General features: G+C 47.5%; 1 protein-coding gene across 9 annotated transcripts in view; it reads left to right on the forward strand.

The window, feature by feature from the left end:
* XPNPEP3 (X-prolyl aminopeptidase 3) overlaps window positions 1–22,895 on the forward strand; it is a 474,091-nt gene that overhangs the window by 91,033 nt on the left and 360,163 nt on the right. Inside the window, exon 1 of one of the 9 annotated variants that reach the window (XM_073558040.1) lies at window positions 3,582–9,050. The exons of the other annotated variants lie outside the window; for them this stretch is intronic. Within the exon in view, the coding sequence (XP_073414141.1) occupies window positions 8,843–9,050 (208 nt within the window). The 5' untranslated portion in view covers window positions 3,582–8,842. Of the gene's footprint in view, window positions 1–3,581; window positions 9,051–22,895 lie in introns of those variants that run through there. 9 annotated transcript variants of the gene reach the window in all.

Consider the following 22,895-nt stretch of genomic DNA (forward strand, 5'->3'; position numbering starts at 1 on the left):
GAGCAGCACTCGGGAGCCTGCACGATTGGACCCTTCTGAGGCGATCCCTGAGGAGACCGGCACCGAGGGACACTTCGACCGCCCCAGTACATCTGCACCTTCCCAGCCTTCCCACACATTCGACCCATCTGTCCCATCCACCAGCACAGGAGCATCGTGGCCGCCTACATTACATGAAGCTGCTGGTGAGGAGATCGCTTTCACTTTACCCCACCCTTCTGTCCCTGCCACCTCTAGTACACCTGCGGGTACTGGGCGGCAGCGTCAGAGGGGTCAGGAAAAGACTTATGCGCCAGAGTTCTTGCATCTGAATGCATCTTTCCAGAACTGTCTAAAAGTCTTGTCAGAGCAAATCTCTGCAGGCTTTCAGCAGATCAACTCCAGCATTCTGGAGGTGAAGACACTTCTGCAAACCATGCATTCAGAAGCAAGATCTTTGCCAAACCACACCTTTTTCAGGTCTGTTGTGGAGCGCATGGAAACGCTCTCTCCTAGCCAGCAGATGCATGTAATGCATTCATGCCACGGTGCTCTCCAGCACGTTACCTCCCAACCTCCTCCTCCCACCCCAGTAGTTCCTCCACCTGCACCCCCTCCAGCCACTTTCCATCCTCCCCCTCCTATTACATACCAGCCACCTCCCCAGTACCAGCAACCTCCCCAGTACCAGACATCTCCCCACTTCCAGCAACCTGCCCCGTACCAAACTCCTTCCCTATACCAAACTCCTTCCCCATACAACTTTCCATCAACATCATCTGCTCCTACAGTCCCTGCCCAACCCTCCACTCCACCGCCCACCACCTCTTCTGCCTCCCACATGTCCACCCATTCTGTAGCTTTTTCCACACCTTCACCTCTAACTGTTCCTTCCCCACCACGATCCCAGTCCTCTCTCCACACTCCCAGTGTCGAAGTGTCCCGCAGCCCCTCCAGCAGTATTTCCACCCCACACTACACCAATTTATAATGTGTGTTTTGTAATAAAAATGCCCAGTTGGTTATAAACCTTTATTAAAAAAGTTTTTTTAACTTTAAAAACAGTTTACAAAAAAAAACAATTTTAAATAAAAGTTAAATTATCGTTTACACTGGTTGTCTGTCATTTCTTTCTGCGGCGAAATATGTTTAAAAAAAAAAAAAAAAAAAGGTTAAATACAGGGTATTTAAAAGGTAAAAAGGTATTCAAAACCAGATATATAACTGTGGGTAAATTTTAGCTTTTTGCCACAGTTGTGTTCCTGGTTGTGTTTGAAGCAAAGTATTTCACCTAAAAAGTTGTGTTTATTGTTGGTGATTTCCTAACAATGTACACAACTTTTGTTAAAAGGTGAAATACTTTGCATAAAACACAACCAGGTACACACCTGTGGCCTAAAGCTAAAAATAGTAAGACCATGACAAGATAGCCAACTTTGGTTGGCAAAGGTATATACTGTTGGTACAGAAGGTACACAAGTTTGGTTAAGGGCACAAATCTTTCACACTCTGTCATCCTGCCAGTGTACTCTGCCTTGAGGTGACATAAAGTATAGTGCAAAATTGTCCCTCATTACTGAAACCGTCACAGAACTTCTAGTGGTAATGTCATGGTAATCTTGCAAGGTAGTTTCTTCAGAGGTGTCCTCAATGGAAATGGGTTCCTTGCAGATAACAAAATTGTGGAGTACCACGCAAGCTTTGATCACCTCGTCCACCGTTTCTGTCTTGAGGTTGATCGCAGTCAATAGGACCCGCCATTTGGCTGTCAGAATACAAAGGTACATTCAACCATTCTTCTTGCTCTTGTGAGGCGGTAATTAAAAATGCGTTTTGTTCTTGACAATCCTCTGCTACCGTACAGTTTCAAAAGGTGTTCTGACAGCTGGAAGGCTTCATCCCCTACACAGACAAATGGCATAGGTGGACCAGATGTTTGCGGCAGCAGTCTAGGGGATGGGAACTGGAAGGTGTTTCCATACAGTTTACGCCCCATGGCAGACTGTTTGAAATCTTGAGAGTCATTGGAGCGGCCATAGGCCCCAATATCAACAGCAATAAATTTGTATTCCGTGTCAGCGATGGCCATGAGGACAATTGAAAAATATTTCTTGTAATTGAAATATTCCGATCCCGATCCGGCTGGCTTTACAATGCGGATATGTTTCCCGTCCACAGCGCCCAAGCAGTTCTGAAACTGACATATCTGTTGAAACTTTTCTGAAATTTCAATCCACCTCTCTGTTGTGGGCTCTGGTAAAAACTCTTCAGCTAAGGAGTCCCATAGTGCACGGCATGTGTGCTTCACTATTCCAGATATGGTGGAAATCCCGAGTCTGTACTGGAAATGCAGTGACGAAAGGGATTCTCCAGTTGCAAGAAATCTGTGGGGAATTAAAAAACAATCAATTAGTTTAAAATCACAGCATTACATACCAAAACTCAGCTATAACACTTGGAGATACAAACTAGCACCAACAAGATTGCAGTGAAAGTGTGCTCTGATGCGAGGCATATCTAATAAATGTGGCTTACCTTAAAGTCACCATCAGACGCTCTGCGGGTGAAATAGAGAAGCGGCAATAGGTGTCCGATTTTCTTATGAGGTGTGCAATGTGCTCCACCAAGTAATCAAAATTCTCCATTTTCATCCGAACATATCCAAAAAATTTATCAGGGTTTCGTCTAAGGTCCATGCAGAGTGTAGATAGACCCCACACGTCATTCTCTTGGCTGTGATGGGGTGGATCCACAAACGTAGTCTACGATGCGTGATGCGCTGCTGTCTCGCTCTCTCCTTCTCCAGAACAATCATCCTCAAACGATTCGCCTCCGCTGTAAAATCCACCAAATTCTTCAAAATATTTCCAATCACAACATCCATCTTCGCCAGTCACTTGCTCTTCTCTCCAACCTGCACTTTCTCCTCTACAACCTGTCAAAGAAGGGCTGTAGGAACACGGTATATATAGTTTTTCAGTAGCCAATCCCGTTCGGACGGCCACAAGGGGCCTTTTTAAAAACCGGATCCGGCGTAATCCGTCGAAAAACGGATCGAAAACCGGATGAAACGGATCCGGTTTTGACTGTCATGTGCAAGACGGATCCGGCAGAAAACCGGATCCGTCAAATCCGGTTTTACAAAACATTTGCCGAATCCGGCACGACGCCGGAACGCGCCTGACGCCGAAAACCTGATGTGTGAAAGTAGCCTTAATAAATAACATTTCCCCACATGTCTACTTTACATCAGCACAATTTTGGAAACACGATTTTTTTTTTTGTTTGGAAGTTATAAGTGTTAAAAGTTGACCAGCGAGTTCTCATTTTTACAACAAAATTTACAAAAACCATTTTTTTTAGGGACCATATCATATTTAAAGTCATTTGGAGGGGTGTACATGACAGAAAATATCCAAAAGTGACACCATTCTAAAAACTGGACTCCTCAAGGTGCTCAAAACCACATTCAGTAAGTTTATTAACACTTTACGTGCTTCACAGGTACTGAAGCAATGTAGAAGGAAAAAATTAACTTTTTTTTTTTTGCAAAAAATTTACTTCAGAACCAATTTTTTTTATTTTCACAAGTCTTAAAAGAGAAAATGAACTACAAAATTTGTTGTGCAATTTCTCCTGAATACGTCGATACCCCATACGTTGGGGTAAACCACTTTTTTGGGTGCACGGCAGAGCTCGCAAGGGAAGGAGTGCCGTTTGACTTTTTCAATGCAGGATTGGCTGGAATTGAGATTGGACGCCATGTTGCGTTTGGAGAGCCCCTGATGTGCCTTAACAGTGGAAACCCCCAACAAGTGACCCCATTTTGGAAACTAGTCCCCTTAAGGAACTTATCTAAATGTTTGGTGAGCACTTTCAACCTCCAAGTGCTTCACAGAAGTTTATAACGTAGAGTCATGAAAATAAAAAATCTTTTTTTTTTCACACAAATGATCTTTTCGACCCCAAATTTTTATTTTTACAAGAATAACAGGAGAAATTAGACTCCCAACATTGTTGTGCAATTTGTCCTCAGTACGCCCATACCCCATATGTGGGGTAAAACCACTGTTTGGGCGCAAGGCAAAGCTCAGAACAGAAGGAGCACCGTTTGACTTTTTCAGTGCAGAATTGGCTGGAATTGAGATTGGACGCCATGTCGCATTTAGAGAGCCCCTAATGTGCCTAAACAGTGAAAAAAAAACACAACTGACACCGTTTTAGAAACTAGACCCCTTAATGAACTTATCTAGATGTTTGGTCAGCACTTTGAACCCCCAAGTGCGTCACAGAAGTTTATAACGAAGAGCAGTGAAAATAAAAAATCTTTTTTTTTCCTCAAAAATGATTTTTTAGCCCACTAATTTTTATTTTCCCAAGGCTAACAGGACAAATTGGACCACAAAAGTTGTTGTGCAATTTGTCCTGACTACACCAATACCCCATATGTTAGGGGGGAACCACTGTTTGAGCACATGGGAGAACTCGGAAGGGAAGGAGCACCATTTTGGAATGCAGACTTTGATGGAATGTTCTGCGGGCGTCATGTTGCGTTTGCAGAGCCCCTGATGTGCCTAAACAGTAGAAACCCCCCACACGTGACCCCCATTTTGGAAACTAGACCCCCAAGGAGCTTATCTAGATGTGTCGTGAGCACTTTGAACCCCCAAGTGCTTCACAGAAGTTTATAACGCAGAGCCTTGAAAATAAAAAATCTTTTTTTTCTTCAAAAATGATTTTTTTAGCCCACAATTTTTTATTTTCACAAGGCTAACAGGAGAAATTGGACCATAAAATGTCATGCCTGTCATGCTGCTTGTGCTGCATGATTCCCACTGCCATGCCTGTCATGCCGCATTTTCCCCAGTGCCGGTCCCTGCGGGCGCTCCGGGGGTTCCTATCGCGTGTGCACGTGCATCTCGCTTTGTGGCTGTACGCCGTTGCTGGTGTGCACGCGCCCCTCACCTTACGGCTGCATGCCGTTACTAGTGCGCACGCACAGCTCACCTTGTGGCTGCTCACCATTGCTGCTACACACGCACGTCTCCTATGCTGGATCCTTCGGCTGCCGTCTGTGCCGTGTGTGCGCTCATCTCCCAGCCGCCTGCAAACGGTTCCTCTCTATGGTCCTGGAGGACCCGACACAGTGATCCTCTCTATGGTCTTGGAGGACCCGACACAGTGATCCTCTCTATCGTCCTGGAGGACCCGACTCAGTGATCCTGTCTATGGTCCAGGAGGACCTCATCCAGCAATCCTCTCTATGCTTCTAGAGGACCTGACCTAAAAGTCCTCTCTCTGATCCTGGAGGACTCGACCCAGAAGTCCTTCTCATGGTCCTGACCTGGAAGTTCAGGTGCTAATGCCCTATATCAGACCGCCCCTTCCTATGGTCGGGGCCTGAGTATCGTGTTGCTTCCCTGCTAGGCTGTTTGGTCTGCTTGGTTGCTCCCTGTATTCTGTGCCCCTGCACTCTGCCCTGTTGTGCTTCTTCGCACACGCACTGTGCTTGTACTTCGTCTGGTGTCCTGTGTTTGTCCTTGTCCTGTACTTCGTCTGGTGTCCTGTACCTGGTCCTGTATCTTGTGTGTCTTCCCTCTACTCTGTATTTTGTGCTCCTTTAGCACAAGCTGTGCTTCCTTCCTTTACTCTGCCCTATCGTGCTCTCTTACACAAGCCTGTTTCTGTACTATTCCTCGCCGTGCTGTCTGTATGCACCTTGGCCATGTACTCTGTCTCGAGCTTTACCTTTTCATTCTGGTTTTCCGTGCTCCTTTAGCACAAGTCTTGTCTTGTACTCTGTCTTTGCCATATACCCAGCTCTGTGCTCTGGCATACGCTCCGCTTTTCCCTTGTACCCGGCTCTGTGCCTCAGCATACGTTTTGCTACCTGTCTGTATTCTGCTCTATGTCTTGTATCTAATACCTTGTCTTTACCTGGCTCTGGGCTGTAGCATACTCTCCGCTTCTCTTTCTTGTACTCGGCTCTGTGCTTCAGCCTACGTTCCGCTCCTTGTTCTGTACTTTGCCTTGTCTTGTTTCTTTGCGTGTCCTTTGCACACGCATGGCCCTGCCTCGCCCGCCTGTTTGTGCATCAGCCGTGCCCGCCTTAGTCGTGCCCACCTGCTCATGCCTCAGCCGTGCTCGTCAGCCAGTGACATAGCTGTGTCCGCCTGTGGTGCCTCAGCCGTGCTCGCCTCAGTCTTGCCCGCCTGTCTGATCCTCAGCCCGACCAGCTAGCCAGTGCCCCAATCGTGGTCTCTGTGCTTCCTTGCACTCACGCTGTGCCTGCACTGTGCATTGTGTGCCCTCTTGGCACGTGCAGGCCCTAGACTGCTAATTGGCATACCTCCCTGTGCTTCTCTGAAGCATGCGCAGGTCCTGCCATGAACTCTGGCGTGACTCCTGGCACGCGCAGGCCCTAGCCTGCTCCTTGGCATACCTCCCCGTGCTTCTCTAAAGTACGCGCAGATCCTGCCATGAACTCTGGCGTGCTTCCTGGCACACGCAGGCCCAGCCGGCTCCTTGGCATGCCTCTCCGTGCTTCTCTAAAGCACGCGCAGGTCCTGCCATGAACCATGGCGTGCCTCCTAGCACGCACAGGCCCTAGCCTGAACCTGGCGTGTCCTCTAGCACGCACCCTGCTTTAAACCTTGAACCCTAGCATGTCTCCTAGCACGCACCCTGCCTTGGACCCTGGAGTGTCTCCTAGCACGCACCCTGCCTAGAACCCTGCCTTGGACCCTGGTGTGTCTCCTAGCCCGCACCATAGCTTGAACTCTGCCTTGGACTCTGGTGTGTCTCCTAGCACGCACCCTGCCTTGCACCTTGCCTTGGACCTTGGCGTGTCTCCTAACACGCACCATGTCTTGAACTCTGGCTCGCCTGCCGGATACCCGGAGCCTGCCGATCGCTGCCAGAGGTCCAGAGCCTGATGACTGTGGCCTGATGTCCGGAGCCTGTCGATGGTTGCCAGATGTCCGGAGTCTGATGCCATCTAGCCCATGCCGGAACCCTGGCGTGCCACCTAGCACGTATCATGCCTTGGACCTTGGCGTGCCCTCGCACGCACCTTGCTATGTATCACTTTGTCCGTGTTATTACATCTTGAACCTGATTAAACCCTGAGACCACGCTTTATTGAAGAAACCCTGTGACCACAATTTGTTAGGGAATCCAGACACTTACACTCGTGTCTTCCCTGAGCCGGCTGTCTGGTTCCAGCAGTCGTGGTGACTCACCCCCTTGGTCTTGCCCCTGACACTCCCTGTATTGGGGGTGGTTCCTCACAAGGTCAGCTCACCCTGGGTGGGTGGGTGCCACGACCCAGAGGGTCCACTCTAGAAATCGACTCAGCAGAAGCTAACTCCGTCACACAAAAGTTGTTGTGCAATTTGTCCTGAGTACACTGATACCCTATATGTGGGGGGGAACCAGTGTTTGGGCTCCTGGGAGAGCTCGGAAGGGAACGAGCGCCGTTTTGGAATGCAGACTTTTATGGAATGTTCTGCAGGCATCATGTTGTGTTTGCAGAGCCCCTGATGTACCTAAACAGTAGAAACCCCCAAAAGTGACCCCATTTTGGAAACTAGAACCCCCCCCCCCCAAGAAGCTTATCTAGATGTGTGGTGAGCACTTTGAACCCCCAAGTGCTTCACAGAAGTTTATAACGCAGAGCCATGAAAATAAAAAATCTTTTTTTTCCACAAAAGTGATTTTTTTTTTTTTAGCCCCCAATTTTTGTATTTTCCCAAGGGTAACAGGAGAAATTAGACCCCCAAAGTTGTTGTGCAATTTGTCCTGAGTACGCTGATGCCCCATATGTTGGGGTAAACCACTGTTTGGGCACACGTCTAGGCTCGGAAGGGAAGGGAGCACCATTTGACTTTTTGAACGCAAAATTGGCTGGAATCAATGGTGGCGCCATGTCGCGTTTGGAGACCCCCTGATGTGCCTAAATAGTGGAAACCCCTCAATTCTACCTCCAATCCTAAGCCCAACACACCCCTAACCCTAATTCCAACCCTAATCCTAATGTAAAAATGAAAATAAATATATTTTCTTTATTTCATTATATTTCCCTAACTAAGGGGGTGATAAAAGGGGGGTGTTATTTACAATTTTTTTTTATTTTGATCACTGTGATAGGGTTTATCACAGTGATCAAAATGTACAATGAATGAATGGAATCTGCCGACCGTCAGATTCGGCGGGCGCACTGCGCATGCGCTCATTTTTTTCCCGGACCAAGATAGCGGCGCTCACCGGAGGAGGCAGGAGGGCCTGAGGACCTCCGGGGGGGGGGTTTATCAGGGACACTATTTCTCTCTCCTCTGATGTGCGATCACATCAGAGGAGAAAGTGATAGCAAAATCGCTGGGTTTTTTTTGGCAGTCGCCGTTATAAGGTTAATAACGACGATCACAAAAGCGGGGTCCGTAAAAACCGACCCGAATCATGTTCTCTGGGGTCTCGGCTACCCCTGGTAGCCGAGACCCCAGTGAAAATCCGACTCTGGGGGGGCGTTATACACTTTTTCCACATCATCGTTAATTAACGGCACTGTGGTGTAAGTACCCTTAACTACCGCCGTTAAGGCGTATCGGCGGTCGTTAAGGGGTTAAGTATATGTCCCTAATTATACATTTTTTGTGAGTGTTGTTTTGAAATCACCTCCTTTTTACTACCAGTTCCTTTTTCTCCCCACCCCATAGTTTTTAATGTATTTTACTAATATAGCTGCATATTTTTAATTACACATTTGGACTTGTATCCTCGGTTCTTCCGTCGTCTTTTGCATAAAATGTGTCCTAGTAGAGGAGAGCGCTCATTAATAATGTATGCAAATTTGGTACACGTTTGAATGCATGTCTTACAACTTTCATTGCTTAATCCCTTCCCCGACGCAGTCAATTCCTGTTTTAATTTTTCTTCCCCTTCTTCTAAGAGCCATAACTTTTTTATTTTTTCATCTATTATGGTTCACACCCGACTTAGGGTATGTGCACACATTGCGGATTTGCCTGTGGAGTTTTCTTCGCAGATTCTTCCTCTCTTGGCAGAAAACGCAGGTAAAAATCTGCACTTTTTTTTTTTTTAACTCTTTTTATTGAAGGATTCCACAATATAGTATATCAAGCATAGAACATTACAATATAAAGTCAGAGTTATTCATAGTAACATAACCATGATATCATATTCCAGTAATAAGAAACAACCAAAACAGTTACAACGCAATATTCTTTCTCAGTACAGTATACCTTCCGTTGCATCTTGTAACTTACAGCATCTATTTAGGATCCGTGAGCTCGTATCAGGTCAGATTATAGAAGATACACATACTAAAATTCACATAAATCAAAGCTTGCATGGTCTAGAAGTGACCCACATCATGGACCATATCTCAAAATCGAAGAGACCATATCATTAGGAGCCAAGTGTGTCAAAGGGGAGTCACACCACCTTTCCCAAATCCTATGGAACTTCTGGGGACATTTTCTGTTTTTATATAATACTAGCTGAAGAGCCCGGCGCTGCCCGGGCATAGTAACTAACTGTGGTTAGTTATAACAAATTATAATTATCCTCCATCCCATAGTCCCGTGCCCATATACCCATCATACATATCCACCATCCCATAGGCCCGTGCCCATATACCCATCATACATATCCTCCATACCATAGTCCCATGCCCATATACCCATCATACATATTCTCCATCCCATAGTCCCATGCCCAAATACCCATCATACATATTCGCCATCCCATAGTCGAGTGCCCATATACCCATCACACACCCTTCATCTCATAGTCCCATGCCCATATACCCATCATACATATCCTCCATCCCATAGTCCCGTGCCCATATACCCGTCATACATATCCTCCATCCCATAGTCCAGTGCCCATATACCCATCACACATCCTCCATCCCATAGTCTTGTGCCCATATACCCGTCATACATATCCTCCATCCCATAGTCCAGTGCCCATATACCCATCACACATCCTCCATCCCATAGTCAACCATTATGACATCATAATGAGCGGCGGGGCTTGCAATCTATGATGACATCAGCGTCGCCATGGCAACCATTGACATAATGAGGGGCGGGGCTTGATACACACACACTTTTTCCCCATTATGTAGATAGGGGCAAAATTGTTTGGTGAATTGGAGCGCGCGGGGTTAAAATTTCTCCTCACAACATAGCCTAGGACGCTCTCGGGGTCCAGACGTGTGACTGTGCCAAATTTTATGGCTGTAGCTGCGACGGTGCGGATGCCTATCCCGGACATACACACATATATACATACATACACACCCACATTGAGCTTTATATATTAGACTAGCTGAAGAGCCCAGCGTTGCCTGGGCATAGTAACCAACTGTGGTTAGTTATAACAAATTATAATGATTATATTGCACATAAAAAACGTGCATCTAATCCTATCCTGTGTGATACTGACTGATGAGCCATGTATCTAATCCTATTCTGCGTGATACTGACTGCTGAGCCATGTATCTAATCCTATTCTGTGTGATAGTGTCTGCTGAGCCGTGTATCTAATATTATTCTGTGTGATACTGTGTGCTGAGCTGCGTATCTAATCCTATTTGTGTGATACTGCCTGCTGAGCCATGTGTCTAATCCTCTCCTGTGTGATACTGACTGCTGAGCCGTGTATCTAATCCTGTCCTGTGTGATACTGGGCTCCCCCTGCAGTCTGTGTCAGAGGGTGGTCTGTGTTGGCACGGTAATAAATTGTGTTATTTCCAGCTTTACAGAAGGACGATAACACCATAGAAATGATAAGAATAATGGGCCTCAGTTACCACAACTGTCTACAAAGAAAACTATTGCTGATAGCAACCACTCACAGCTCATTTTTCGTCTTTTAAACAGCTCTGGGACAGCGTGGCGAGTTTTGAGTCCCGACTTCTGTGTTTTGACGTTTCTGTGGCGAGGTTGGTGTAATGTGTGGTGAAATGTGTGCTGAGGGTGGTATATGTGTTGAAGCACGTGGTAGTGTGTGGCGCATTTTGTGTGTGTGTTCATATCCCCGTGTGTGGTGAGTATCCCATGTCTGGGCCCCACCTTAGCAACTGTGCGGTATATACTCTTTGGCGCCATCGCTCTCATTCTTTAAGTCCCCCTTGTTCACATCTGGCAGCTGTCAATTTTCCTCCAACACTTTTCCTTTCACTTTTTCCCCATTATGTAGATAGGAGCAAAATTATTTGGTCAAGTGGAACGCGCGGGGTTAAAATTTTGCCTCACAACATAGCCGATGACGCTCTCGGGGTCCAGACATGTGACTGTGCAAAATTTTGTGGCTGTAGCTACCACGGTGCAGATGCCAATACATACATACACTTTTTCCCCCATTATGTAGATAGGGGCAAAATTGTTTGGTGAATTGAAAAGCACAGGGTTAAAATTTCGCCTCACAACATAGCCTATGACGCTCTCGGGGTCCAGACGTGTGACTGTGCAAAATTTTGTGGCTGTAGCTACGACGGTGCAGATGTCAATACATACGCTTTTTCCCCATTATGTAGATAGAGGCAAAATTGTTTGGTGAATTGGAACGCGCGGGGTTAAAATTTTGCCTCACAACATAGCCTATGACGCTCTCGGGGTCCAGACGTGTGGCTGTAGTTGCGATGGTGCGGATGCCAATCCCGGACATACATACATACATACATACATACAGAGGTGTATCTAGGCTTTCTGGCACCCGGGGCAAGAATTCGGTTCGGCGCTCCACCCCAAGCACACATGCGATTTGCACACTTAGTCATGTACCGACGAGCTGCTCTCCCTAATGCTCTCAATGTTCAGTGAAAAACTGAGAGAAGCAGGAAGAGAAGCTCGTTGTCACAGGACCATAAGTATGAATATTGCATATGAGTGAAGTGTCCGTGTGATGACTACTGGAACCTGCAGAGCTGAATCCTGACATTGCAGCTTCTGAATTCTCACAACGAATGCACTGCACGCTTTTAGGATTCTCCCTTGCCGATGTACAGTCATGTCAGCACAAGTATGTGATTTGTATACTTCTGGCCACATTCTGACTAGACGTGTCCGGCCTCGCTCCTTTCATTTTCATTGAGTGAGGCCACACACATCTAGTCAACATGTGACTGCATGTATGTAAATTACTGCCATGAGAGAATCCTGACAGCGTTCAGTGAGCACTGTGAGAATTTAGAAGTCTGCAGTCACATGGAATGACTGCAGACTCAGCACAAACCTGGAAAACCCCTTTAATGTTTTTAACATAAATTAAAAAAATGAGAATTAGTCAGTATCACAAATAATATTTACATCCAGGTACCTTATAGATGACGTTGTCTCTGGAGTCGTTCTCCTTCTTTTCTTCATCTTGTCCAGACCCCATGATGAGTTTTCTCATCCACAGCCGTCTCTGCAGACTTCCATCTTCTCCGGTCTTCTGCAGCAAATCTCCACACGATGCCCTTAAAGATAGAAGTGTCATTATAATGCTCCTAAATAAAAATATTTACAGTACACTGAGCCCCTGAATCAATAATTGCCCCTCACTATGTTGTTTGCACAAAATATGACCCCACACTCTTATGGTACATGCTCTTTACACTGACCTCTCCTTTCCATACTGGCCCCCTCCACACACTGTCCTTTCACATTGTGTCTCCCCTATAGTACCCACACTCTATACTGTACTCTGTCATCACACTCCCCCTCCTTGGTATACTGTCCCCTCCTGGCTGTACCCTTACACTGTCTCACCAAGCTACGCCCCCACTACTCAGTCTGTATTCTGTGTCCACTCACTTTTCTCCCCCGATACTGTCATCTCACACTATTCCCCTCCCTCCTCATACTGTCTCACATCCTCCTGTTCACCATACTGTCGTCTCGTATATTTATCCCCTACTTTCTATACTGTCTGCTCACACATACCCCTACTGTGTCTGCACACATCCATCACCCTCACTCCCCGTACTCTGTCCACATACATTTTTCACATCACTACTCATACTGTGTCCGCATACATTCCACCATTCACTCCCCATACTGTCTGCACCCATCCCCACTCACCATACTGTGCCTGCACGCATCCCTCTATACTGTTTCCTCATACATGCCCCCCATTCCGCCATACTGTTTCCTCATACATGTCCTGCATCTCCCCCTTTGCTCCTCATTTTGTGTCCTCAAATCTCCCCACACATTAAATCCCCCCATTCCCCACACAGCCCATAATCACCCACACATCACTCCTCCACACAGCTCATCATCACCCCCACATCACTCCTTCTCCACACAGCCCATCATCACCCCCACATCACTCCTCCACACAGCCCCTCATTACCCCCAATCCCCCATACAGCCACTCATCATCCCCCTAATCCCCACACAGCACCTCATCATCCCCCTAATCCCCACACATTACCTCATCATCCTCCTAATCCCCACACAGCACCTCATCATCCTCCTAATCCCCACACTGCACCTCATCATCCCCCTAATCCTCACACAGCACCTCATCATCCTCCTAATCCCCACACAGCACCTCATCATCCCCCTAATCCCCACAGCACCTCATCATCCTCCTAATCCCCACACAGCACCTCATCATCCTCCTAATCCCCACACTGCACCTCATCATCCCCCTAATCCTCACACAGCACCTCATCATCCTCCTAATCCCCACACAGCACCTCATCATCCCCCTAATCCCCACAGCACCTCATCATCCTCTTAATCCCCACACAGCACCTCATCATCCCCCTAATCCCCACACAGCACCTCATCATCCCCTAATCCCCACACAGCACCTCATCCCCCTAATCCCCACAGCACCTCATCATCCCCCTAATCCCCACACAGCACCTCCTCATCCCCCTAATTCCCACACAGCACCTCCTCATCCCCCTAATCCCCACAGAGCACCTCCTCATCCCCCTAATCCCCACACAGCACTTCATCCCCCTAATCCCCACACAGCACCTCATCATCCCCCTAATCCCCACACAGCACCTCATCATCCCCCTAATCCCCACACAGCACCTCATGATCCCCCTAATCCCCACAGCACCTCATCATCCCCTAATACCCTCACAGCACCTCATCATCCCCCTAATCCCCACACAGCACCTCATAATACCCACACAGCACCTCATTCTCCTCATCACCCTTTCTCCCACACAGCTCCTCATCACCCTATTCCCCACATAGACCCTCATCCTCCCATTCCCCACACAGCACCTCATCATAATCTTCCCTATGGAGCCCCACTCAAGTAACAACAATCCCTTTCCAAAATCCATCCTCAGAGTACTCACACTGAGTCTTGGGTCCTCATTCCCATTTGTACAAGGGGCCATGGTGCAGCCCCTCGGTCTTCTTCTCACACAGCTTCATGATGTAGCCCCCTCATTTCCTGCTTCTCCAGCAGCCTCAGCAGCTCAGCTTCCTGCTATGGGAGCTTCACTGGACTGAAGGAGGCCCCGCCCCTTCCGGTGACATCATCGCCTACAAAACTTAACTCCATTCTGGGAGCCCACACGCTGCAGCTCTCTGTGTTGGCTGTCAGCTTGACAGCCGACATACAGAACGGCCGACTCCCGGCCCAGTGCGCCTCCCTGCTGGCTGCGCCTGGGGCAAATGCCCCGGCTGCCCCCCCCCCAGATACGCCTCTGCATACATACACACACACACACATTGAGCTTTATATATTAGATGTTCTCGTAAGGAATGTTGTCATTTGCCAATTTCTTCCATTGATTAATCGAAGGGGATCTCCCTCCCATCCATCTCAACACCACTGCCTTCCTAGTCATAAATAAAATCTCTCGAACAAATATTCTATCATAATGAACCCACATCTCTTTATCCACAACACCCAGGAGACATAATTCAGGAGTGCATTCAATCGGTATTCCCAATATTCGTTCCAATGTATATATGACATTTCTCCAATACCCCCGTATGCCACCACAGCTCCAGATAAGGTGCCAAAAATCCGCCCCCGATTCCCCATATCTATGGCATTCATCCGTTGCCCTTTTACCGAATTTATAAAGTCTGCTTGGGCTCAAATACAACTGGTAAAGAATATACAATTGGTTTAATTTGTTGTTTGCAGCTGGTGACACCATCGTATGTGCCTCCAGGGCGTCATGCCACTGTTCATCAGTGTTAGAAGGTATTAGCGGCGCCATTTACTCTCTACAACGAGCTGAGTGGATGCAATCTTAGAGTTCAATAAAAAGGTGGAGGAAATCATCCACGTAGGTCCCTGAGTTGATAATATTCCTATCAATGGGTATTTAGATATTCTCATTCTAGGGAACGGGAATTTGATACATTATGGCGTGTCTCAGCTGCAGATATCTATAAAATTCTCTGTAAGAGACTCCAAATTTCACATGCATTGTTCAAACGATAATAAAATTCCATTTTCAAAAATCTGACTAAAATGTTATTCCATTCTGTTTCCAAAAATTTGGATGCTGCAAGTTCTGAAGGTGTGGGTACTCAGGATTATCCCATATCAGAACATCCCCAATCTGATCAGTAAATTTCACAATACGCTTACTTTCTTGCCAAATTTTTATCACTAATTTATGTGCAAATAACAATCCCTGGGGGGGTCTATATGAGCCCTCCAATATTGCCAACGGTGTATGTCCATTCAGGAAGTGCACTAGATGTGCCTCTGCATTACTGAATCCTGCTCCAGTTAACCAATGTTTTAGATTACATAATTGACCAGCTTAAATAGTATAAGTACAGGTCTGGGAGAGCATTAACCACCTTGATTTTTGGGCCTCTGCAGGGATCCAATACTCAACCAAGATCTAGACAGTTTTAGGAAGTTTCGCCCCCAGCAGTTTGCCCCCAGGTACACTTCGCCCCCGAACATTTCGCCCCCAGCATTTCGCCCCCAGGTTGTTTCGACCCCGCACATTTCGCCCCCGGATGTTTGGCCCCCGGATGTTTGGCCCCCGGATGTTTGGCCCCCGGATGTTTGGCCCCCCCGATGTTTCGCCCCCCGGATGTTTCGCCCCCGGATGTTTCGCCCCCGGATGTTTCGCCCCCGGATGTTTCGCCCCCGGATGTTTCGCCCCCGGATGTTTCGCCCCCGGATGTTTTATCCCCAGCAGTTCGCCCCCGGATGTTTCGCCCCCAGCAGTTCGCCCCCGGATATTTCGCCCCCAGCAGTTCGCCCCCGGATGTTTTGCCCCCAGCAATTCGCCACCCGGATGTTTTGCCCCCACAGTTCGCCCCCGGATGTTTTGCCCCCACAGTTCGCCCCCGGATGTTTTGCCCCCAGCAGTTCGCCCCCAGCAGTTCGCCCCCGGATGTTTCGCCCCCGGATGTTTCGCCCCCGGATGTTTCGCCCCCGGATGTTTCGCCCCCGGATGTTTCGCCCCCGGATGGTTCGCCCCCGGATGGTTCGCCCCCGGATGGTTCGCCCCCAGCAGTTCGCCCCCGGATGTTTCGCCCCCAGCAGTTCGCCCCCGGATGTTTCGCCCCCAGCAGTTCGCCCCCGGATGTTTCGCCCCCAGCAGTTCGCCCCCGGATGTTTTGTCCCCAGCAGTTTGCCCCCAGCAGTTCGCCCCCGGATGTTTCGCCCCCGGATGTTTCGCCCCCGGATGTTTCGCCCCCGGATGTTTCGCCCCCGGATGTTTCGCCCCCGGATGTTTCGCCCCCGGATGTTTCGCCCCCGGATGTTTCGCCCCCGGATGTTTCGCCCCCGGATGTTTCGCCCCCGGATGTTTCGCCCCCGGATGTTTCGCCCCCGGATGTTTCGCCCCCGGATGTTTCGCCCCCGGATGTTTCGCCCCCGGATGTTTCGCCCCCGGATGTTTCGCCCCCGGATGTTTCGCCCCCAGCAGTTCGCCCCCGGATGTTTCGCCCCCAGCAGTTCGCCCCCGGATGTTTCGCCCCCAGCAGTTCGCCCCCGGATGTTTTGTCCCCAGCAGTTTGCCCCCAGCAGTTCGCCCCCGGATGTTTCGCCCCCAGCAGTTCGCCCCCTGCTTTTTGCCCCCAGATGTTTCGGCCTTGTGTTTTAGCCCTAAGACCGCTTTCACAGTCGCCACTTTCCCAAGTGCTAAGCACTGGAAAATCGCTAAGAAGATTGACAATTTTGAATATACTAGATGGTGGCCCGATTCTAACGTATCGGGTATTCTAGAAGGCACAGCCACGTGGTATGTTGCACAGGTTATGTAGTATATTGGACAGTCCACGTAGTACATTGCACAGGCCACGTAGTATATAGGACAGCTGACGTAGTATTTTGGACAGCGCACGTAGTAAATTGCACAGTCCACGTAGTAAATTGCACAGTCCACGTAGTAAATTGCACAGTTCACGTAGTAAATTGCACAGCGCACGTAGTATATTGGCCAGCCAACGTAGTATATTGCACTGGTCACGTAGTATATTGCACTGTCCATGTAGTCTAGGAATGTGGGCACTATATTCGTGTTTAAAAAAAAATAATAAAGATATACTCACCTCAGCCACGGGCCCTGAAGTCCTCGCGCCTCTCTGCAGTGCTGGCGGTGACTTCCGGTCTGAGCATAGGACCTGCGATGACGTCGTGGTCACATGACCGTGACATCATCGCAGGTCCTGGACGCATAGCATCGTTCGGATCGGAAGGCACGGCGTGCATCGGAGAGAGGCGCGGAGGACAGCGCGACGTTGGAGGGGGTGAGAATAACTTTTTTTTTTTATTATTATTTTAACATTACATCTTTTCACTATTGATGCTGCATAGGCACCATCAATAGCGAAAAGTTGGTCACACAGGGTTAATAGCAGCGTTAACGGAGTGCGGTACACCGCGATCCGTTAACGCTGGCATTAACCCTGTGTCAGCGGTGAGTGCAGGGCAGTGAAGCAGCGGCCATTTTTATGGCAGACTGTGACCGTCGCTGATTGGTACTGGGCGTTTTGCCACGACCAATCAGCGACTTGGATTTACATGACAGACAGACGCCGCGACCAATAAATATACGAATAAAACGTTACAGACAGAAAGACGAAAGTGACCCTTAGACAATTATATAGTAGATAAGTCAATGGCTAGAAAAGCGAGATGTTGTTTCGGCCAGCTCTTTTTATTTTATTACAGGAGCTATTTTTGAGCACTAAGCGTTCATCAATAGCCTGTATCTTATGGGTCATTACCGAGAGCGCTCACAAAAGCGCTCTGAAAAATGCCAGTAAAGCACGTGCTTTGGAGTTCTAAAACAGTGGCAGCATAAGGGTGCCTTCACACTTCCGCTACATATGCACTACAGGCCGCCCGTTCGCTTCTGTAATGCCGCATTCCGCTAACCTGCAGCGGAACGAAAAGAAGAAAATGCTCTTCTTTTTGTTCTGACACTGATAGCGGAATGCGGCATTACGAAAGCGAACGGGCGGCTGCAGATCGCGGAACCCAGCCGCTCACTTCTATGGGCAATGGTCAGCTTCCACAGCAATTCACTTTCTACAACTATGAATTCAGTTCTGTCCAAACGTGGAAGGAGGAAGTTGGTCCATGAGAATCACATTTACTTATTTTCCAAACGAACCGCTGATGATGTCCATTCCATCTGGGTATGTGAAAAACGGTCGACTTGCAAGGGACGTGTTTGGACCAATGAAGAATTTGGCGAAGTTGTGAAAGTAGTCAATCTTCACAATCACACAGCACAAGCTGCAAGACAAGACCTGAAGCAATCAGACTTGGCAATGAGGCACTCACCAGGGCAAGGACAACACAGGAGACACCACAACAGATTCTCACAGACGTCGTTTCAGGAGCCCATTCTAATGTTGCAGCACTTCTCCCAAGGAAAGCATCACTGAAGAGGACAATACGATTAGCAAGGCAACTTGGCAATATCCCAAGGTTACCTCAAACCCTTGATCAACTTGTTATCCCCCTGGAGTTCCAGGAGATCAGTATTGATGGTGTCCAGCAGCAATTCCTTCTGCATGACTCTGGTAAGCTACTTAACCATTTAACATTGTATTAAAACAATTCCATTATGCATAATTATTGCAAAGTTTATTTTGCACAAATGTGAAAAATGCTACACTATAAGATGCTGATATAAAATACTATGTGATTTTTGCCTTCAAGGGAAACTTTGAGGGTAATATAATGTAGTGAGGCCTACTGATTCCAACTAGTGATGGCCGATCACTGGAAAGATAGGATCAGATCGGGCTGATCATACCGAAAGATTGGAATTAATTCAGATCCAATCTCCAGAGCTAGATGTAGATATATGCACACTGTACGCCCGAACAGTGTGTGTATATATGTATATATGTGGGTGGGTGATGGTGGTCTGGCACTTTTGGAACTTTGAAATGCAATAAAGGATTTGTATAGGACTTCAGGATCGCGGAGGTCTTTCTTCATGGATGCATGTTAAGTACGGGCGGAAGCCAACCCCTGCTCTAGCAGCACACTGAGTCCTCGCAACAATCTCAGTTGAGCCACTCTTCTTACAGCTTTCTTGCATATATAATGGCCCCAAGCTGCGCTGTTAAAAAATAAACAAACCCAGTTATTCAACTCTCTCTCCGGTGTCCAGCGCTGTCTCCGGCGGTGCAGGGAATTCCGAAATCCCAACACTATGCATTCTGGGTTGTACATCACCACCTCTGCACATGTGCTGGGCTGTTCTGTGACGTGATGTGGTGCTTTCCCAGGACCGTCTAGTGAGCGGTCCTGGGATCACTCTCCACTGTAGTTATAGTACGGCAGGCACAGAGGCGGCGATGCGCCGCCTGGATTTCGGGATTCCCTGCACTGCTGGGCTAGGAGCTGGAGCCAGTACTGGACACTGGAGAAAGAGGTGAGTAACTGGGTTTGTTTATTTTTTAACAGCGCAGCCTGGAGCCATTTACTAAAGCTAAATATGCACACACGCTGTACACCCGTTTAGTGTGTGTGTGTGTGTGTGTGTGTGTGTATATATATATATACGCACACTGTTCGGGAGTGTATGCCCGGGCAGTGTTTTCAGATTACGGAGGATTCCGATTTCTAATTCAGATCATCATCATGATCTGGCTACAAATCGGATCGTAATTTAAAATAACGATCAGCCTGAAAATCGTAATAAATTACGATCTTCAGTGATCGGACCGGCCAACACTAATTCCAAATATGCAGCATTGTACTGGCCATACCTGTCCTGGATGCTGCCCCGGAGTTCAGCCTCGCCTGTCTGCGGCATGCACGGGCTGAATTGCCATCGCCGGCTGATTCCTCGGCTCTCGTAGTTCAGTCCTGCAGATCCGTGGACAGGTCGGGCTGAACTCCAGAGCTCAGGTGAGATACGCCAGGATTTGCAGATGCGTTTTGCCTGCTGCTTCCAAGCACTTTTTTAGCACTTTGCAAGCGCTTTGGCAAAACGCTTCTGCAAATAGGGGACGTGGCCAAGCTCTGCTATGGGCGTGGCCATGCCCTGCTTTGGCCTAAACCGAGCATATTTGGCGTGGTTTGCAAGCATTTTTCGGGAGGTTTCCCTCTTGCCCATTCCCATTCCTTCCAGGATCCGCCGGAAAATAGCTTTGAAGCTATTTTCCGGTGGGGCGTTTTCCGGCCCCGGACGGAATCCGCCCGTAACCCGCACCATAGACATGAAAGGGCTGGTTTCAGGCAGGAAACAGCACGGAATACGCCTGTAAATCCAGCTTGTCTGGATAAAGCCTGAGGCCTTGTGCCCACTGACGAAAGGGGATTGCGGAGTGGCATCTCCGCAGCGGCTGTAATTGCGGTAGCAATTGCAGATCCCACAGGAATATATTTTTTTGCCTGCAATTGTGGCCTCTATTGTGGTCAAAATCTTCACTTAACTCTATGGATTTAGGTGCAGGTTTTTAATGCAGGATTTCAGCCCCTTGTCTGAATTGCTGGAATTTTGTTTGTATAATGGCAGCATACATTGACATACTGCACTGCATGTTTTTTTTTTTGTAAACAAAATTTTTTCATCAGCATGTGGATGGGATTTACACATTAATGCTGCATATGACCCCAGCCTAATGGACCATTCAGTTATGCCTTAGGCCAAAAGCACACTGGTGATTTTACTGGCGTTTTTTGCGTCCTGCACAATCCTATCAATGAGACAGCATAGGCAGCGTGGACGTCACGAACGTCCGCGCTGCCCACCCGACGACTAGCGTGCCCATCCGCCTGAATGGAATGCCCCATTCAGGCGGGCGGCCCGCCCAGTCGTTCATTCAGACGTCCAGCCGCACGCCGCGTCTGGATGCGGCTGTCAACTAGACGGCCGTTCAGCATGGCGGCGATCTGCCGTGCTGAACGGCCGTCTAGTTGAAGGGTCTAAAGGTACCCTAAAAATGTGACCTATTTCAAGTTTGGAAGTAATTTTAATTTTAAACAAAAATATATAATTTTCCACTGGGACAACAATATATGTTGTAAAAAACTATTGGTTGGCCCCTTCACACTAGATTTTGCTTCAGTTTTTTTATTATGAAATCAGAAAATCTGGAGCAAAATGTGAGTATTTAATGTGAGATATGAACAGAGGCTTCTGATTAGGATATTTTTTTTGTGAATTTATCCCAAAACTCTGCTGCTTGTTACACTTTTTCTGTTATTTCCTCTACTAATACTTTCATTTTAAATTAGGAAATGGACTCAGCTGTATGTTGATATTTGGAACAAGAGACAATCTCCATCTACTGGCACAAAGTAAAGAGTGGTTTGCTGATGGCATGTTTTCCACTACACCAGCCTTGTTTAAGCAACTTTACACAATCCATGTAGTCCACAGCAGCCTTGTTGTTCCTGTAGTGTACGCCTTGCTGACAGACAAGAGCCGTTCTACAAACCAGAGGTTGCTGCAAGAGCTGAAGAACTTGCAGCCTGGACTGCAGCCAGACAACCTGATGTTGGATTTTGAACTAGCTGCAATACAGGCATTTGAAAGTGAATTCCCCAACCTTGTGAAGACTGGTTGCTTTTTCCACCTATCACAGTCGGTTTGGCGTAAAGTTCAAAATGAAGGACTTAAGATGCAATACCAAGGTGACCATGAATTTGCCCGTTGGATATGCATGATACCTGCCCTGGCCTTTCTACCACCACAGAATGTTGTGCAATCATTTGAAGAATTGGTGGAAGATACTGACTTTCCACAAGAAGCCATACCCATTGCCAACTATTTTGAAGACCGCTATATCGGTCGAATGAATCGCAGAGGACGTCAAGCACCTTTGTTTCCAGTTCAATTCTGGAATGTGTATGAACGAACATTGAATGATCAACAGCGAACAAATAATGATGTCGAAGGATGGCACCGTAGCTTTCGAGAAACATGTGTTACTCTTTTCCAAAATATATACCGGTTAATTAACTGTCTGAAACATCAGCAAGAGCTCCATAGTTTTGAAATTATTCAGATAATAGCAGGAAATCCCATCGCTGCAAGAAACAAAAAGTATGCTGCAATTTCAGCAAGGGTTAAACGTATCGTGCAAGATTTCAATAATAGAAGCTTGATGGATTATCTGAGAGGCATTGCCTACAGCTTTGATTTTTAGTTCATGGTCACATATTGTATGTTTTGAGAGCAGTGTTTTTAGCTGTAAAATAATTCAAGCATTATAACCTGTAATTTGTATTTTCTCTTTTTCTCTAATCCTTCCCCTCTATACCTTTTTATGTTTCTTGTTAAAACAGTTTTGATATATACAGTTAAAGCATAACTCTGCAAAAAACATGTTATGTTATAGTACCTGTGCCCATGATATTCATTTCCAAAGGAGACCTTCCAGCAGCTTCACTTCTGTGTGAAAAGTCTCATCCAAGTGAAAGCTCCATGTGCTGCAGGATTTCTGTGGTTGCTAAGGAGGTTGTTTCTCCTT

Source organism: Dendrobates tinctorius, unplaced genomic scaffold (assembly GCF_039654945.1).
Source record: "Dendrobates tinctorius isolate UK_male_01 unplaced genomic scaffold, ASM3965494v1 ptg000012l, whole genome shotgun sequence".
Lineage (NCBI taxonomy): Eukaryota > Metazoa > Chordata > Amphibia > Anura > Dendrobatidae > Dendrobates > Dendrobates tinctorius.